General features: G+C 42.0%; 1 protein-coding gene across 5 annotated transcripts in view; it reads right to left on the bottom strand.

Annotated features, from left to right (window-relative positions):
* The window catches only part of vps13b (vacuolar protein sorting 13 homolog B), a 249,181-nt gene extending 230,297 nt beyond the window's left edge, over positions 1-18,884 (bottom strand). For 4 of the 5 annotated variants that reach the window (XM_029245971.1, XM_029245972.1, XM_029245969.1 and 1 more), the window contains exons 1-3: positions 18,657-18,878; positions 16,654-16,818; positions 14,939-15,082 (exon numbers count right to left, since the gene is read on the bottom strand). In XM_029245971.1, coding sequence (XP_029101804.1) covers positions 14,939-15,082; positions 16,654-16,800 — 291 coding nt within the window. In that variant the 5' untranslated portion in view covers positions 16,801-16,818; positions 18,657-18,878. Of the gene's footprint in view, positions 1-14,938; positions 15,083-16,653; positions 16,819-18,656 lie in introns of all 5 variants that reach the window. The other variant, XM_018762942.2, reaches the window with a different exon arrangement.
* Positions 18,885-19,168: the final 284 nt, after the last annotated feature.

The following is a 19,168-nucleotide window of genomic DNA, read 5'->3' as shown; positions in this document are numbered from 1 at the left end:
GGTCACAGTTGCTGTGCAGATGTGCCGACGTAAGGACAACCACAGGCCATGTGTTAATAGCTACCACAGCGACGTAAGTTTCACTCTGTTCCGCAGCAATGGGAGCACGCTGGAGAGAGTACTACCTGGGAACTCAAACATTTTATTTTCAGCTCCTTCTGGACTGTGCGTCTGTGACTGTTGACTTCATATGCCGCGTCCAACGTTTTGCGTGGACGGCCGTGCTTAAAAAGGTCCCATAACTGCTGGGTGTAGCGTGGCTTGGTGAAAATCAAATGTGCCATAATTACTTGCAAAACAATTTACACGCTAACCGAAAAATGTGTTTTCTTGTGTGTCCTGTATGTAAACCACAAAGCAAAACAAAAAAAAAAAAAACATTCTTGTATTTGTGGTATAGTAGCTGCTGCTGGAAGTGCATGTAAACACTGGGGAAAAAAAGGGTCTGCTGTGTCAAAGTGCTCCCAAGCAGAACCACAGAATAAAAACCCAAAGAGTGATATTTTGAAAGAGGAAGATTTCTACTCTTCTCTCATCCCGAGATAGCAACGTCTCTTCAACCATGGCCTCCTGAAGAGAGGAAATACACCAATGCAATACTGACCACCAATGCAAAAACAGGCCCTGAAAGCACAGCAAAGTGCCTCCAATGACAGGTACTACACTACACAACCTGCATGGCACAACATCCGACCAAGGAGGCAGTACGATGGATAAGCCAAGCCGAAACAGGGACAAGGAGCCCGACACTGAGACACAGAGGTGCGCTGCACAGTCTCTAGAGTGGTACAATACTCTATTTAAGGCTCCATGCGATGGAATCCACTATGGACATGGTGCACGTCACACACAAATCATACAGGACACATAGCTGGAGTTCTTCATACTTTCCCAAGCTAAGCAAGAGAAGAAAAACAGAATGCATGGCTCATGACATAACCCTAAAATTCATGTACAAGAATGGTTTCAAAACAAAACAAAACAAAAACTTTGGAGGACACCGCCTTATTTTCCTAGTTATCTCCAAAAGTTAATTTCTTCCATTTACAGCAGCACATGCCATAATTCAGTGCAAACCACACCACGGTGTGTTCGAGATCACCACTCTCACGCAAGGGCTACAGGAGTCAGGCAAAAACACCAACAATGTGTGAGGAGCCTAAAATCTATGCCACTGACTCCACTTTAGATCCTATTGATACTATACAACAAACACTGACTGTGCTTTACAACTCATAAATGGGGGGGGAATTAAATAATCATTTTGGTGTTGCTGTTCCCTGAAGCAATTTAGTGTAACATTTTTACGTAAAGCTCCTCACAATGATTTACCCATTTATACAAAAGAGCTATTTTTTACTGTATCTATTCAAAGTGTACACACACACACACACACACACACACACACACACACAGTGCGTGCAAAATAATCACAAATAAAACTAAGTGGAAATATAGCTATATATTTAATATATTCCAGTATTCTAATGACTATTATCTAGCTGAGCAATATTTCCCGTAACCTACCAAAAATGTCAAAATGTACAATATTTTCACCTTTGTGAAAATTGGTTTTCAACAGCAAAGCAAAACAAAACTGGCAGAATTCTGATGAAAATGGCCACAAGTGGGGGAAAAATACATTCTTGCAAGCATACGTATGATTTTCAAAATCAAGCTGTTCACAGAAAGCTGGAATTAGGCTTGGTAAATTAACTCACTTTGCGTGTTTGAAGACCTAATTAAGTATTAGCTAATAAGCCTTATAATAACAGCTCCGCTGTGGCTGCCAAACGTGCGGAAGCAAATAATTTGCAATTACTAAAATCACAGACATAATAACGCCCTTCCGATGTCTCTGAAGAGGCCTTTAATAGGCTGCCACATCAGGGTCACGCCCCCTATTGATGGCCCGCACGCGGCACTCGGCCTGCAGCACGCAACCAGCGGAGAAAGACCGCTCTTCGAAAATGATTAATGCTTCACGGGTTTCGCCCGAATACTTCTTTCACTGCTTACTTATCTGAAAACAAACGGCAGTTTCACTCATTTATGGAGCTGTATTTTGTGGTAAAGTATCTCGTTTGAGCGTTCAGCAACAGGACCCAAGAACTTGAACCGGCAACCATATGGGTACAAGTCCGTGCCCCTTAACCACGCTGAGCAGTGACTGAAGGGCAGCAGAATATCTCCCATCGGGAGAGTTATTCATGTGAATGTGTGTCTGTGAGATAGATATGGGGACGGAGCGGCGGGGAGGGGGTGTGTTCTCCTTTTAGATCTGAGAGATTCTGGTTCTTCAGATGTCTCCACAGGCTAACCACAGACCCAGTCCATGCTTGGGAAGCATTCGGGCTGGGCTGGCACCTCACCCCATGGGAGCTAATAACTGCAATGTGTACACCCAGCTCCCTCCGCATGGCCCTGTGGGCTCTGATCTCCCATCAGCACAGGGGTGTGGGGTGGGGGCTGCCAAGGAATTCAAGTCGACATCTAAAAACCACAATTCCTAATAGACCCTAATAGTTGATTTCTAATATTTCCCAACAATAAACATTCCAGCACAAGAACTGAGTAACAAAATAAAAGCTTCAGCATTTTACAACTTTTTTTTTTTTTGTTCTTGAGAACACATGGACAAATGCATAGCGTGAAATCCAAGAAATCAAAACTAAACTGTCCACTACATTTTGTTTCATGACTACAATAATTTCTAAGCTCGGTCAACATTTGCAAGAGGAAAACCTGTGTGAATTCTGGTTATGCGCAAATTAAAACAACTTTCCCTTTGTCTTCTACCACGGCATGCTGTGCGCCATTATGTTTAAATAATGGTTTTAAAAATGTTCTCCATCATTCGGTGTGAGAAACAACTGGAAAAAGAGTGGTTGCATTTGGGCCACTTAAGAGCTTGATTGCCCATGTGGTCCTCAGCTGTACCGAGTTGAAGTGTTGGGTCGCACCAGGTTATCATTCTGTACTTTTACAGAATAGCTGGGCAGAGTCGTACACACAGATATCCAGAGTCTTACACAGCACACATTAATACTATTGAAGGTATCCTATTTTCATGGTTTGCTTGTCCAATGCAAGGTGATGGCGGTCGAGAGCCTATCCAGTAAACATAGGGTGTGAAGCAGGGTACTCGCCAGACGGAAGGCTAGTACAGTGCAGGGGAATCACTCTCACTCACAGCACAACTCAGAGTCACCGGTTCACCTGAAAGATGCTTTGAATTGTGGGAGGAGACAAGAGCACCTAGAGAATAGCCATGCAAAAATGCAGAGCGTGCAACCTCCACAAAAATGGAGTCACATTTAAATCCATCGCAAAGGTGCTGTGAGGCACTGCAAGAACCCGTTGTGTTGCCTTGGTTGTAGGGGCAGCTGACAGCACAGTTGTTAGAGCTGCTGACTTTGGATTCAAAGGATTCAAAATCTCACCTACTGGTGTAGTACCCTTCAGGCACTTACCCTGAATTGCTCCAATAAAATTAACTAGCTGTATAAATGGGTAAATCATTGGAGGAAACTTAACATTGTATATCACTTTGGAAAAAAGCATCAGCTAAATGAATAAATGTAAACAACAGCATGGTCTGTTCCAAGATCAAGAGAAAACAAAACTCTGCTATGTTAACATTCCAGAACAAAACACCTCAGAAGAGGTGTCACACCTTCGCTTCACCCATTTGGAACAGGTGATATTGGAGGAGGCTCCATGTTGAGCTTTACAGAGGCAGTCAAAGGATCAATGGATTGACAGCAACCTTCACATGGCCTTGCAGTAGCCAGGCAGCCTATAGTGCCCACCCGTTTGTTCTTTTCCTCATGAAAGCAACCAGTAAGATCTCCCCCACGCGATTTAATTACTTCTGTATGAATTGCATATAAAACAAACAACTGCCAGGCATGCTGAAGGCCAAGCCGACCCCCCTCATACCCGCTTCCCTCTAAACATGGGGGCCGCAACGAGGCCCAGAACGCCAACCCTGCCGTCAGCTACAAATTACAACTGTGTAAAAGTTTGGTGAAAAGGGAAAAAAAAGAAGAGGAAGAGATTTAAGCAATTACAGTATAATTATAACACATGTAAATTCTTATCATGTTGGTCATTTTAAAAAGCAATGTGGTATATCTCAAGCAGTCAGCACACTTCTCCTAGCACACGCAGTGTTTATTATCTTTTCGGCTAACCATATGCCTTCAGAATCCTTTTCTTCCCCCCACCGCATGAAGAGTGACATGTCAAGCAATTATTTAGGCTACATTCTTCCATTCTTATCCCACACGCTGCAGATCGCTGCCTGGTGGAGATAACAGGCACCTTCTTCTCTCCAGGCCATTCCCAATTTCTATACTCGTTTTTTTTTTTTTTTTTTAAAAAACACAATGTTGCAAGCCGGCACAATGCAAGCAAAAGCTCCATATATCTTCTCCTACACTTCAATGTTCATCAACCACTTCGAGGACACATTCTTCAGATTCCTACAGCACCTAGCACACTACACACCAGTGTTACCAAGGTGGCATCAAGCGCCTGGACAAAGGGAGGGGTCTCATCAGAAGGTAATCCAGATGTTCTGACAGACACCCACAACGTGGAACTTCTAGAGTTAATTCTGCTAGTAGGAAAGCAAGAGATCGAAGGGGGACAACTTAATGTGGGGTCAGCTTTCCCTGTACATCATGGGGGCAAAGAAGAGTCACAAAACACTTCCACACCCTGGTTATTAGCAAATCCCACTGACAGCCACTAGCACCAAAAAAAAAAGCTTCCCAATGACATTCAAACGGACATGACACACGACACATCGACACGTAGGCAAAAACCTGCAAGGAGCTGTGATGCAGGAAGACCCTTGTGGGTCCAGTGATCCCACAACAATGTGGGATGTCCGACTGCAGGAAGAAAATGGGCCGCCTCATCCCGTCTGGCACAGCTAACGTTTTAAGTGGAGCCTCTGTTCTTGGAGACACACCTGCATCTGATGACTTCTTTCCTGCCAGGGGGGCTCTTCCAGAAGAACAACACTCCGATACACAGAGGCCCATGTGTCTGTGGGTGGCTCAATGACTACGATGAAGAGGAAGTAAGTGATCTTCCTCCCAGCAGGCCTCCCAATTATCAGTCCTCAGAACCATCCAGCACTTCTCTGACTGTCTGGAGCAGCGCCTACAACAATATCCTCGACCTCCATCCAATCGGCCTAAACTGGTGTAAGTGAACACGGACGAAGGCTGAAAAAGTCAAGGAAAAAGTGGTTTGACAAAAAACGCTGAATTCCTGCTATGATGAAAGATACTTCATAAAAGCACAGTTAGGGACGCCGTTGGCAGTTCAATAATATACCCAAAGTAATGCCATACCATTTGTAAAACCAAACAACAGTTAACATTCTCCAGAATGTTGAATAAGTTCAATAAGTCAATATGTTATTTAAATATACCCAATAATGGATTCCTATTTTGATTAAATAAAATAAAAAAAAAAAAAAAAGCTCTAACTACTGAAATCTTCCGCTTCAAACATTTGCTTTACAGAATTAGAATTTATACTCATTCACACAAAGACAAATTTGAAAGCAAATAAACAAGAAATAAAATGACTTAAGACTATTACAAAGGACTAAAAGCATCAAGACATTCTCCCAAATCGGCCATAGTGGTTTTGACGTTAACCGCGCCAGCAGGACCTGAGAAAGGGCTACCATGTGGTAAAATGGGTTCATAGTGATGTACGCCACGGACATCCTGCTCAGCCGAGCACTCAGGGGGGATTAAACTCAACAAAGTGAACATCCTGAACGCACTGATCACCGGAATGAGGCAATTGCAGGGACTGATGGGAGGAGTCCTCCTGTTGCTTCAAACTAATGCACATTGGAACAGGAGTGAGTGAACTCTTTTGTCCAAAACAAACAACCACTAAACGATTAAACTGACCATTATTATACTTATCCTAAAGCAGTAGCCAACAGGTTGTGAACAGCCTGAATCTATTCAAGTCCAGTGAACAAAAATTTGTAGATATTTTATATTTAAAATATATATTCAATGGAAATGTACAAAACGATGCTGCTAGTTAAAAAAAAAAAAAAAATGATTAAAAACAGAAGCACAAGTACATAATTAAATATGATAAAGTTTGATTTGATACAGCTACAAGATTGTCCTAAAATACAACCAAAATCACTCTAGCATGGGAGGAGAAAAAGTGGGAAAAAACACTATATAAGCCATAACATTTAAGGATAAAAAAGGTATTATCAAACAAAATGGGATAAGATGACTGTTGCATTATTAGTTGTTCATATGAAACTTTTCTCTAAGAAAACATAACAGGTTTCTAAATTAAGCTACTACTAATTATTTATCCATTTACTGTATTACTTCATTATTAACTTGTACTCAACTGGCCTACACTGGTTGATTAATGGATGACATTTTACTAAACTACTTACAATTATCCACACAACACTGCAATTAAACACACTATAATAGACAGACACAGACAGACACACATGCAGTAACTTAAAGTCATGAGTTCACCTGAAATAAGGACTGCTGGAAGATATCCAGAGGGAGCCCATGCAAAAAGGAAGAAAACATGCAAACACCACACAGACTGAGCTGGATTTGAACCGACATCTGAATCCACAGCCCAGAAGCTCTGAAGCACCAGCACTATAAACAGACACAAAGCTCCTCAGAATTATTAAATACAATACCACTACTGGCACAATCTAGGAATGTGCCATTATCTTGTTTCTAACCGGTGTAAAGCAAAGAAATAGATGATGCAAAAACATACATTATGATTCACAAAATGTGACAGACAGGCCCACACAAAGTTAAACAAAAAAAAAATAAATAAAAAAAAAAAAAAAAAAAAAAAAAAAAAAAACCTTCATGCACCAACACACCCACACCCCCACACCCACACACACACACCCACACACGCTCCACACAAAGACTCCTTTGTCATGATTCCCTCAAATTCATTGAAAGGACTGATAACGCAATTATGTGTTAGTAACACACAGGGCGCAAGGAAGGAAAAGAGTCGGGCTTCACCAGGATGTAGGAGGTGGGGGGGAACACACCAACACTAAATGTGAGGAGTTTGTGACCAGTTTGCCAAGTGGCCCAGAACTATCATCGGTCTCCAAAAGACCAGCATCTGAGGGATGAGGCTGCTCGGTCACTGCAGGACACTCCCATCACACACAATACGCAGTGTGGGGGAAAAAACAAAACTTATCAAAAACAGTAAAAAACTTGGAAATTCCAAAAATCTGTCAATTTGCTCTGTTAAAAAGATTAAATACAAAACAAAATTAACATGGTAATCATTGAAAACAAACACAGCCTGATGATTAACACCTTATATTCAGGACATTCCGAAACAATAGTAATAACCACACTTATAAGAAGGTAGCAGGTATCCTGCTGGTTAAGCACATGCGCTCTGAAGGTCAGCAGGTCACCACAGATTTGTTTATCATCATCTCGGTAACCCCTGCATGTGCATAAATGGGGAAAAACGTAGGACTCCTCAGATGACATCACTGTAACAACAGTAATAATAACACAAATAACAAAAGTCTATACTGGAGGGCTAACATATGTATGAGACTTGGAACATGGAGGCAGAAGGCCCTTCTTTCCTCAAGCACAGACACAGAGGTGGTCATATGGAATTTGGTAGGAACCCTGAGTAAGCCAACAGCTCTCCACAAGCTGGAGGAGCAAAGGGAAGATTTCCGGAGAGCAGCGAGTAGATTACCCGCTTACTACCCGACTGCAGACTCCCAGGGGCTATTTTCTTTGACTTGTTCTTTTGCTTTTATCTCACCACAGACAACAGGCGAGGAAGTTGGAAAGCCATACAGGGAAGAAATGCTCTAAGAGGAAAGGCAGCAAGTGCTATAGACAGACCTGTGCGAATCCGGCCGCCTGCTCCTGTGGATTTAAACATGTATTTTCTCCCTGTGTTTGTGTGGGTTTCCTTCAAGTGTGCGCCCTCCAACAGCCCAAAGACATTTGTCACGTAAACTGGTGACTAAATTGCCCGTGGTTTGTGTGTGTGAGTAAATGAGAGTGTGTAACAGCGCTGCAATGGACTGGTGTCCTGTCCAGGGTGTATCATTCCATGGGCCCTATGCTGCTTGGGTACACTCTAGATCACCACAACACTACTGAGGACAAGTGGTTCTTCATATTGATTGACTGAATGTGAATAAATAATAGTTTAGCAGGAGTATATAAAGAGGAAAAGAAGCTGGTACTGTACCAGAATCTCATTTACATAATGAAATTCTATACAAAGACAAGTCCAGGTTTCATCACAGGTTTCATCTGGGGTCAAGCAGTGATACATAGAGGAATAAATCAGAACTGTGATTGACAATTACATAATATTTGACTAAATTTCAACAAAAATCTTAACCGGAAACCAAAGCTATTCTAAACCAACCCTTTCAAAAGATACGTAATAAAATACTTTAAAAAAACAGATGAGCATGTCAAACAATGTACATAACAATTCAATTAAAACAATCTTGGCAACGTAGACTCCAGCATAGGGGTTATGTAAACACTGCCTGTGACAGTGGTCATAGGTCCTGGGGGGGGTCCAAGTATATTTCCCTGACGCACACGTTAACATGAACAATGTCAGCAAATGCCGAAAAGGACTCTGAAATATTAGTGTAAAATCTATCGGCTAGTTGAGTTAAAATTACACAATCTAACAATTTTTTCCTTAATCCTTAGTTATGATTAGTTATTTGTATTGCCTTATTTTTATGATCTCTACTATTAGTCTGTCTTATGGACAGCCGGAAAAGCATTTTACTGCACGTCGTTGTGTATGTGACAAATAAAATTTGAACTTGAATAAAGGCATAATAAAAATTTGTTATATTGTGTTATGAGCCAACAAACAGTGGCAGCTCTGGACAAGATGATGCAAACAAAAGCACTGCTTACACACTTTGCTCACCCGCAGTGAGAATTATGGTAAGTGCATTAGAAACTGCTAGAAAGCCAAGTCCCAGTTCCACCAACCCCAACCACCCCTTGCCATCAAGTCTACAAGCCCACAGAGCAAGCAGTTGCTTCTTTAATTAATCAGACTAAACAGCACTTGATGGCATTTCCGTTCCGAAATCAAAGTAAATATAGAGAGGAAAGTTTTATAGACACCAGTCACCATTGGCATAGAAAACAGATGACAAGATGGTTTCTTTTTTTAATACAATTAAACTCAAGAAAGCGTTAGAAAACAAGACAGATGACGGTACCCAGTTGTGGCATACAAGCTTTTTAAAGTTTTATGAAGCCCAAGCCAACAGCCTACACACCACACCAGAGCAGGCAGCTGTCTTTCTGCTCTCCTTATGCCACACTGAACCATGTCCAAGAGCCAACAAAAGTGTTACACAGCAGAGAGGTTATGCAAGTGTGGGAGTGCAGAGCGTTAACTGCGGTCATCATGCAATCTCTACTCACCGGGGCAGCAGCTGAGCTGTACCTCACCAAAACCATGCCCTAACTTTTTAGTAGCAAGAGACGGCATAATCACTATTACGCCACCAAGATGCATTATTCACATTTATTTATTCAACAGACACTTTCTCAAAAGAAACTTTCAAAATTATTTACCCATTTTATCTGCTGGGCAGTTTTTACTGGAGCAATTCAAGGTAAGGACCTCAATCAAGGGCAATACAGCAAGGGGAAGGGATTGAAACCTGGGTCCTTCTGAGCAGACGGTTGAAGCTCTAACCACTATGGCACCAGCTTCCCACACACTTCCTACTACACTATGGGTGGCACAAGTAGCGCTCCTGTCTCCTAGCACCTGGGCCTGGGTGAAAGGACGTGGGTTCGACCCCTGCTCAGTCTGTGTGGAGTTTGCATGTTCTCCCCATTTCTGCATGGGTTTCCTCTGGGTGCTCGGGTTTCCTCCCACAGTCCAAAGACATGCTGTTCAGGTTCCCCCATACTGTGTGAGTGACAGAGAGAGTGTGTTCCACTGATATATGGATGAATGACCCATTGTAAGTAGTGCATCTAGCAGTCTAAGTCACCTTGGGTGGATAAGGTATGGGCTGATAACACTAGTGTTCATTGGTAGTCGCTTTCAAGAAAAGTGTCTGCTAAACAAGCAAACGTTATATAAACTACTGTCGTACTGAAGAGAACCGCATGCTACATCCCACATTCTACTGTAAGAAATTACCAATCGCAGCTTAGATAGGAGATTTGTATCAGAGGTGGAGGCTTCCAAGGACCCATGTAAAATGGCTTGATGCCTGTAACATGCAGGTGTTTTCAACCAGAATCCAGAGAAAATTCAACAGTGAAGCAGTGGCAGTAGTTCACAGTCAAAGCTGTAAGTGTATCAGGGACCAGGAAGGACAAATGCCATCATATATCTGTCATTACTTTATTAATTTAGTAGCTCAGAAGACACTTATGTAAAGTATTTTTACACAATTTTTTCATGCTCACAGCTGAGAATTCAGCAAAATTCAGCTACCCCAGAGACCAATAGGAGACTGAATGATCAAATCCAGCTTCTAAACCATTACACTCCCTACTCTGCTAGTGCAGAAGTTTTTAACCTTTTCCCAGCCACTGACCACTTTAAGAATCTGATGAACGCTACAGACCCCTTGTATAAAAATGTCTATAAATGAATTTGAAAATACTACCCTTGACTACCTTTCACACAGAATTACCTTATATCATATGTGAGACAGCTGGTAGCATAGTGGTTAGAGCTACTGCTTTTGGTCCAAAAGGTTACAGGTTCAAATCTCACCTCTGGCTATAGTACCTGTGAGCAAGGTACTTCCCCAAAATTGCTCCAGAAAATTAATCAGCTGTAAAAATGGGTAAATAAGTACTTGAACATTGTAAGTCACTTTGGAGAAAAGCATCAGCTGAATGAATACATGTATTATAGGACACATATATTTTATTTTTGCCTTTTATTTAAACCCACCAAAATCTATTCTTGAACAGCAGGATAAGAGTCCTTGCCTTACCATAATTTCCCCAATCATCTTTTCCATATCACAGTACAAAGCTGGGCGTGAGCAAAGGGAACATGAAATATGCCAAAGAAATAGACGTTGTTATACTAACGTCTGCAGCGCGAACACAGCTCCCCAAAACCGAAGTGAAACTTCCACAGTGGTGCTGTCACTGAGCTCCGCTTGAGCCCATTAGTCTGTCAGCACAAGCCATCAGCTCACACTTCCTCACGCTTCCAATACAACCGTGACAAATTCCAGTCTTTAAGAAACACAATTCTGCATTTGACTCGACCCCAGATAGGCCCTTGACAAAATCCCAACATGAAGAAATCTCAGCGAAAGCAAGTGTAACATTTAACAACCTGAAAATGTGCACTATTTTCTTGGTAAACTTCAAAAGGCATAAAGAAGTTTATTCAGGCCAATGCTCAGGTTTTTGCCATAATTGTGAAAATAAACCAAGGAGCTAGTCAATACAATTCTCATTTTCAGGCTTAAATTCTAAAAGCTCTCTCCTGTGTACAGCATTAAGCGTTCAAGAAAGTTAACTCAGTCATCACCACAAAATACTTTGACATCTCTAGCCATTATGATAAAACTGAGGTTTTAATTTTTTTTTTTTTTTTAAATACAATTTTCAACGCCTTTTAAGCTCTCCAAATTGCCCAGAATGAAGAGGGCTGAGACAAAACTGTAATATAACTTTACAGAGAAAAATGGTCATTTTCAAACAGCCATTACACACGAGCCTATAAGAACAACGAACCAAAAGTGACGTCTAAGAAATGCTAACTGTCCCATAACTTCTACATTTGCAGTAATATTACAATATTTTAATTAGTACATTGAAGCATATGGAATGGCTTTGCCTTGCAACAGTGCAACCACTCCCTTTCAGACAGTGAACGACTGAAAGACCAGTAGATGCTCATTTAAATTCCTTTGGCCCGGACTTGCATTGTGGACCTGGATGCAGTCCAAACTGTCTCCGCACAAACCCTCGAATAATTTGTCCAAACGTCAATTGCAATTTTGCAAAATCCCTTTCTTGACAAAAAAAAAAAAAAAAAAAAAAAAAAAACTTACAAAACATCTGTGGCAAATGCTCATTTTGGGAGCATGCAAGAGTATTACACCGGAGTGTCCGGACCTGGAGCTATAGGCCAGGCAGGAAAACAAAGCTAGAATTTCCATAAGGAGGGAAAGCTGATCACTCCTGCAGTAGCCATCTGCACAGTGCGATATTTACCATCAGTTCTGGACCGCTCCAGCTCATGTGTTACGAATCTATGGCTGCAGCCTGTATAATTAGCTGTAATTGACTTCTCCCAAAAATGTGTTTTTTATGAGACATCTGGCCTTGAAACGTCCAGCCTCACGTACACGTCTGCATTTGCCTTTCTGCATTGCAACTCCATGGGTGGTATGGGTGCCGCCAGAATCTTCTACAAAAATAAACCTGGGGGGGGAAACCACTCTTTCATACTCCATTTCCCTTTTTGAAAATATTTAAAAATCAAAGCCAAATAAAATAATATAAATATTTCGGCACATGTAATCGCTTTTGCCGTTTCCGTGTTGGATAGGGCCGAGGACATGCTTCTGCTCCCACATGCCGGGTCACACCACACACACACACACACACACACACACACACACACACACACACACACACACACACACAGTTAATCCGGCAGCTCGTGACCACTGGGTACTGCTCTGCCGCTGAAGCCTTGCTCACTTCACCAGCCCAGACCGTCGGTTTACTGGTGGAACATGAGTTTCTCTCCAGAAATGTAAGATAGACCCTCAGCATCAAACAATCAATGGCACAATGCTTCACACTGCCATTACCTGAGGAGAAACGTGTCTTATGCATCCAAGATTCAAAAAGTTTCAGATTACATAATTCATGTTTTAAACAAACCGATTACATGGTCTTCAATTCCTAATTTTTTCACATTCTCTACATAAGAATTCCGGACAGCCACTGAAGAGAAAAGAAAATACAGTACATTAAAGTCATCATGCAAAAGGAAATTACTCTGACTTTAATTCCTGTTCTTTGCAAACTGACCTCATACAAAAGAGTAACTTCAAAATATAGTAAAAGCAGAGTTAGTTTTCTCAACCGACTCCACGTGATTGTGATTTGTTATTTCACGGAAAGGAACACAGCATCAGCCCATGAAATTTCGGTCTGTAGAACTCCCGCTTCACCAAGCAAAAAGTAAAGTTAATTTCCTTTCCTTACTGACCCATCACTTTGCAACAAGTCTATTAAATTAAATGCTTATGTTTCCTTTAGTTTATTGAAATAGCTGAATTTCAGATCTATTCAGATGCAAAACCACATTCATTTTGCTTCACAATTTAAACGGATCCCATTTTACTGAAAGCTGCAAGCAAAATTATTCCAGTGTCAGACAAAAAAAAAAAAAAAAAAAAAACCTCACAGTAAGAGCAAACACAAACCAGATGCTTAATGCAAATGCTTGATTGTTCTCAATGGCTGAGAAAAAGCACCTCAAAATCAAAACTACTGCGGAAACGTATGTATTTGGAGCATGCTTCAGAACCCGAACCAAGTGCTATTCTCCAGCCATTTGGAGTAAGCAACGTTCCATCAAGGACATTAAAGTCATTATGTTTTTCAAGAACAAGGACAGAAAGGCTGTGAAAATTACCATTTACACTACAGTGAAAGTGTGCAAATAGAGGAAATAATTCTCAGATGTAAAAACGTTGACATTTCCACATCCTTTTGGTCAAGGGACGGAACTGAGCAGAGGAAAATTAATCACCCTTAATAAAAATATACATATACATGAAGGGGGGAAAAAAATGACAGTAACTAATTGCTAATGTTGGCTCTGTGGAAAAGCCCAACTGGTTCACATAAAGTAAGGCCTGAAGATACGAACGGATTAAAAGATTGTTTGCAAATGTTTAATTCTGGTAGCGTGAATGACGACATGGCTCATCCAAGAATTTGCTCCTCATTGCAGACTCCCTTTCAAGCTTGTGCCAGAGTCCCGTTTTCCCCTCCTGCGCTGCAGCTTTTGAAAATGTAGATCAAAACGCACAGAGGCATGACATCATCCTATAACAAATAGGCAATGATTTATTTACTTTTTCGGCCTCTGTTTTGTTTTGTTTTTCTTCACCTCCCTCCTCCTTCCTTTAGAGGAATATGAGCTCAATTCATCAAGCGCCATCCGGGGGGGATAATTAAACAGCGATCGTGAAGATCACAAGGCTGCGCTACTTAAGCCGTGTCAAGTTAACAAGTTTGAAGGCGACGTGGGTAAAATGTCGTTGCGTAATGAGAAAATGGTGATAACAAGGTCTTAGTCTCTGGTAGATGTGGCTCTGGAGTACGCCCCCCACCCATATGCAGCCTCCAGCCCAACACACAACACACCACCCTCCCTTTGTTCAACATTTACTCTGATATTCTGGAAATTCACTGCTAATCTGCTCCACTTCTCACGGGTCATTAGGGACGTAAACATTTGAGCAGCAAATCTAGAAATCACATATTGAATTAACCCGATTTAATGAGTTTGCCCATCCTCGTCCGCCCCCTGTGGACCTGCTCCAGTGTTCAGTCGCTTTAAAAAGCTGCACACACCCCTCCTGTCGCCTTGAGGAATGGGGTTTTGAAAGCAGTCCAGATCTATAGGATTATGTCTAGAGTCATGTTGCCCAGTAGGATATTTACCAACAAAGTCTGTAAAAAATTGAACTGGACTTTGGAATGGCTCCCATTAGTGTCTATGATCAGTGAGGATTTAGAGTAAAACAACCCACTGCAATTGCTCACGGTCACGTGCACTGGGAAAAACTGAATTCCTCAGCTTAGTAGGACCAAGCCACAGTACTAACCTGAGCTCCATCCTTCAACTTCAAGATGCACTCCATGGTGTTGATGGTAACAACCACGGGCTCGGAACCGAGCTTGGTCCAAGGCACATGAATTCTGAGTTCATGGATGTGACCGCTCAGGAAGGTGAACGGCAGCTTCAGCTCCTGCGCAGAGAAAAAGGCACAGGATCCAGATCATCACTTCTGCACCTCCAGGAGCACATAATGTGCCGGGGATTAAAGCAAAAAAACTAATAAGTGAATAAATATAGTAAGGTATAATGTCCAGAAGGCTTAGCGCTTTTAAAAAAAATAGTTAGAAGACCTGGGGGGGGGGGGGGGGGGGGGAGAAAACTGGGGACCAGTGGCACAGTGATGACATTGACAGACAGAGAGAGTCCTCTGGGAGATTTAAAAACGGCCAGCACATATGCTTAAGAGGCCTGTAGTCCAAGTTAATTCCTCAAAGAGCCAGAAACTTGGCCTGCAGAAAATAAAATACATACGAGGCATTGTTTCTCCCCTCCTCCGTCCCACTTTTTAAAGAACAAAACAACCAAAGGCATTTTCTCAAACACTACTCAAATATTACTGCTTGATGGAGATCACAAAGCTTGATTTATAAAGGACAAGCACAAGTGTTAAACATAAATAAACTGACTGAAGCTTCATTGCAAGAAATTGTCCCAAGAAACCATAACACTAACATATTTTAGCTCATTTCATTCTCTTTTTCCCAGCCAAAGGCAAATAATTAAACATTTTCAGGGAAGTGCCATAGGGGATTTACAGCATGGGTGCTTTAGAAGCCATACTGTTTCACTTAAAAAGACCATTTATAATTATTTCTTTACAGATCATATATGCTGCATCCAAACTCTGGGCAATAAAGAAACTACAAAAGAAGAAATTCCGCCAAGATTCAACGATGCCATTACATATCCAGAAAGTAATATATTCCCACAGTGCAATGAGAAAAAGCTGCTTTCTGTCACAGTTTTCATCATGCCCTTTGCTATTGTCTACCATTTTGAAGTATTCAGGAATCACTGTGGGACTTGGGGGGGGGGGGGGGAGACCAGTCACTCCCAGTTCATGGCAGCTCAGTTCATTCCAGATTTTACAAAGTTAAGGAGTTATAAGAGCAAAGTGTACCACAATAACAATGATGGGCAAACATAAAAGTGAACAGTCAAACTGCACCAAGAAAAATACTAAAACGCTGAACAGTTAAACACCAGAACTGTACTGTGGTTTATACTCTAAAACTGTCATGAGATAAACATGCGAGGCTTTAAGTCTGTGTACCAAACATCATTTGGTACAGGGTTCCTGCACAAATGGAAAGCAGAGAACGAGCAATCTGCTGTTCAGGTACTGTCAGTGTTGAGTGCACTCCAGCAGCAACACCATGTCAGTGCAGAACAGCGTTAACTTCTTTCCCTACCATGTACCCTTCTTTTTTATTCAATTTCAATTTGATAGGTTCACATTAAAAGAAGAATTCTGGATTCAAGATGAAAAGGTTGAAATTATACTCTAAGCTAAGTAAAAATAGCCCATATGTCACATAGCTAAATGGCATATGGGCTATTTTTGAATGTTATTTTCCATACATATCAAACCAGTGTGATTAATACTGGCTCCACGCACTGAACAGGTATTCCTGTGTGGTTCCTGAACATTCAGTCTCAACATGCATCAGACCTCGTGCCAACGCCTGCTCGCCTGCTCACCTGCTCCAGGACATCCAGCTTCAGCTCCAGCTTGCTGAGGACCACATCTCCACCCCATAGAGACAGCTGTAGGTCTGAAGGCTTCAGGTTCTTGATGTAGCGGTTGACATAGCTCATGAGCAGTGGGGTGACGTAGGACTCCAACATGGCGGAACACCTTCAGTGCTGTCAAAAGAGGAATGAAGGAAAACTGCTGACTAAAGTGAAACTGGGTTAAGACACAGTCCACTCATTGCATATAGAAAACAGTAGTACTTACTTTTACATGTCTGTTGAGTTGTAAAACAGCCTCCTATTGGTCCATCTCTATAACAACTACTGGTTTCTCTATAGGGGGATGCGGCGGCACAGCGGGCTTGGCTAGGTCCCATTCTCTGGCGGGTCTACGGTTCGAGTCCTGCTTGGGGTACCCTGTAACGCACTGGCATCTTGTCCTGGGTGTGGCCGCTCCCCCTGCGCCCAGCACTACTGGGTTAAGGTCCAGCTCGCCATGCCCCCGCTCAGGACAAGCGGGTTCTGACAGTGTGTGTGTAGTTTGTCTATTGCTATCTTACTTTTCCTTCATGATTACTGGTATTGCCATTTCCCAGAGTGCAAATATGAGACAGAAGTAAAATGCCTGTTGTGGTTTGCACTCATAGGTAGATTGATTCCAAAGAGGAAAAGACACACACACACACACACACACACACTGCCCGAAACCACTTGCCCCAAGCAGGGTCGTGGCGAGCCGGAACCCAACACGGCAACACAGGACGCAAGGCTGGAGGGGGAGGGGACACACCCAGGACGGGATGCCAGTCCGTCGCAGGGCACCCCAAGCAGGACTCGAACCCCAGACCCACCAGAGAGCAGGCCCGGGCCAAACCCACTGCACCACCATGCTCCCCCAGGAGGAAAAGAACTTTTGGACAAACAACTAATACGAGAAAACACTCCCAATCACACAGAGGGAAATATGGGAAGTGCAGGCACGTATTACTTACATATATATACAAAAAAAAGTCATTAACCCAAACGTAGCTATAAAAAGTTTCCAAATTTTAAGAGAGAGTCTCCCTTTAACAGCTGAACACCTATTTGACCACAATAACTCTCCCTGCATACAAACAAAATACGTGAATCCGGTTTATATGAAGAGTCTTTATGACACAGCGACTAAAGAAATCAATCTAACTTGAAGGTTGTTGGTTTGAGCACTACTGTAGTACCCAATTGATACATATTGCTGCTAACATAGCAGTTATAGCTGCTACCTTTGGATCCAAGGGTTGCAGGGTCGAATTCCACTTCCACCTTCAGCACCCTTGAGCAAGGTACTTACCCAAATTGCTCCAGTAAAATTACCCAGCTGTATAAATGCCGTAAACAACCGTAAGCTTGTAACTGTAATAATTGTAACCTTAATTCACTTTGGTGGGGAAAAGCATTAGATAAGTGAAAAAATGTAATTATATTGTAAAAATAGGTCAAATGCTGCAAGCAAACACAGGACGAAAAGCCAGATATTATAAATTACTACTGAAAAATAACAACAACAACAACAACAACAACAACAATACCACTGCCCGTTAGTCTAACGTGTTGAGTGTCTAACGGTTTCTTTACCTAATTATAACAGGTAATTTAGCTGCTTACTGAACCTGAGGCTGTCAACCACTTTACCTCGCTCGCGCACTTCGCTTTCTCGATATTTCTCTGTCCAGTTCCGTAGGTGCAGTGAGGCAAAAAAAAAAGAGGGAGAATGACATTTTTGACAGAGCGCGTATCTCACGTTAAATAACTTATCACACCTTCGGAAGCCCGCACGCTAAACCCTGATGCAAAAGCGTTGGTTAATTAATAGAAAAGAATTCGTGTTTTCAAACACTGAGTCAGTGAGAGGAACAGCTGTGCTGGCGAGACACACCGCGACCACCGAGCTGACGTGACGTCGTCGAGCAAACACAACAACACGACACGAGCGATTTCACCGCAGCACCACAGGTGAAAACTCCTCTTACCAATTTCACGCAGTCTCTGCTGATATCGGCACTTCCCAACTTTAACTCATTCCGTCTTCCATAAGCAGAATGATCCGCCTGACGTGCATCAACCCCGCCAACACCGATGGACAGGGTGAACACTTCCGCATTACCTCACTTCCGCTGTGTACATGACGTCATTTCCTGTAAAGCCCGCAACCTCCGGCGTGCGACTCTCATTATCTAAAAATACTTGGAATGAGTATTTATTTCCCTGCTGTTTAATCTAATTACTTTTATATAACAGAACTGAAAATTTGAATAAAAATCTGTCAGCACTACTTAGAAGAATTGGATAACTTCTGAAAATGACAGGATCTGACTTTTTAAACTGGCTTCTATTTCAATTAATAATTTAATGCAAATTGATGATTGTCAAGTAGAAGCCTTAGTCCATTTGGGAATAGCTGCCTTTGCTTAGGCTTCTACTAACTCTACTGACTGTTCCAATTTTTCCCACTTTTCCACTTGGGAAAGGCAGGCAGCCACTT

The sequence above is a fragment of the Scleropages formosus genome, chromosome 18 (assembly GCF_900964775.1).
Source record: "Scleropages formosus chromosome 18, fSclFor1.1, whole genome shotgun sequence".
NCBI classification, from domain to species: Eukaryota; Metazoa; Chordata; class Actinopteri; order Osteoglossiformes; family Osteoglossidae; genus Scleropages; species Scleropages formosus.
The sequence above is the reverse complement of the archived record's forward strand: the minus strand, read 5'-3'. Positions and strand labels throughout refer to the sequence as shown.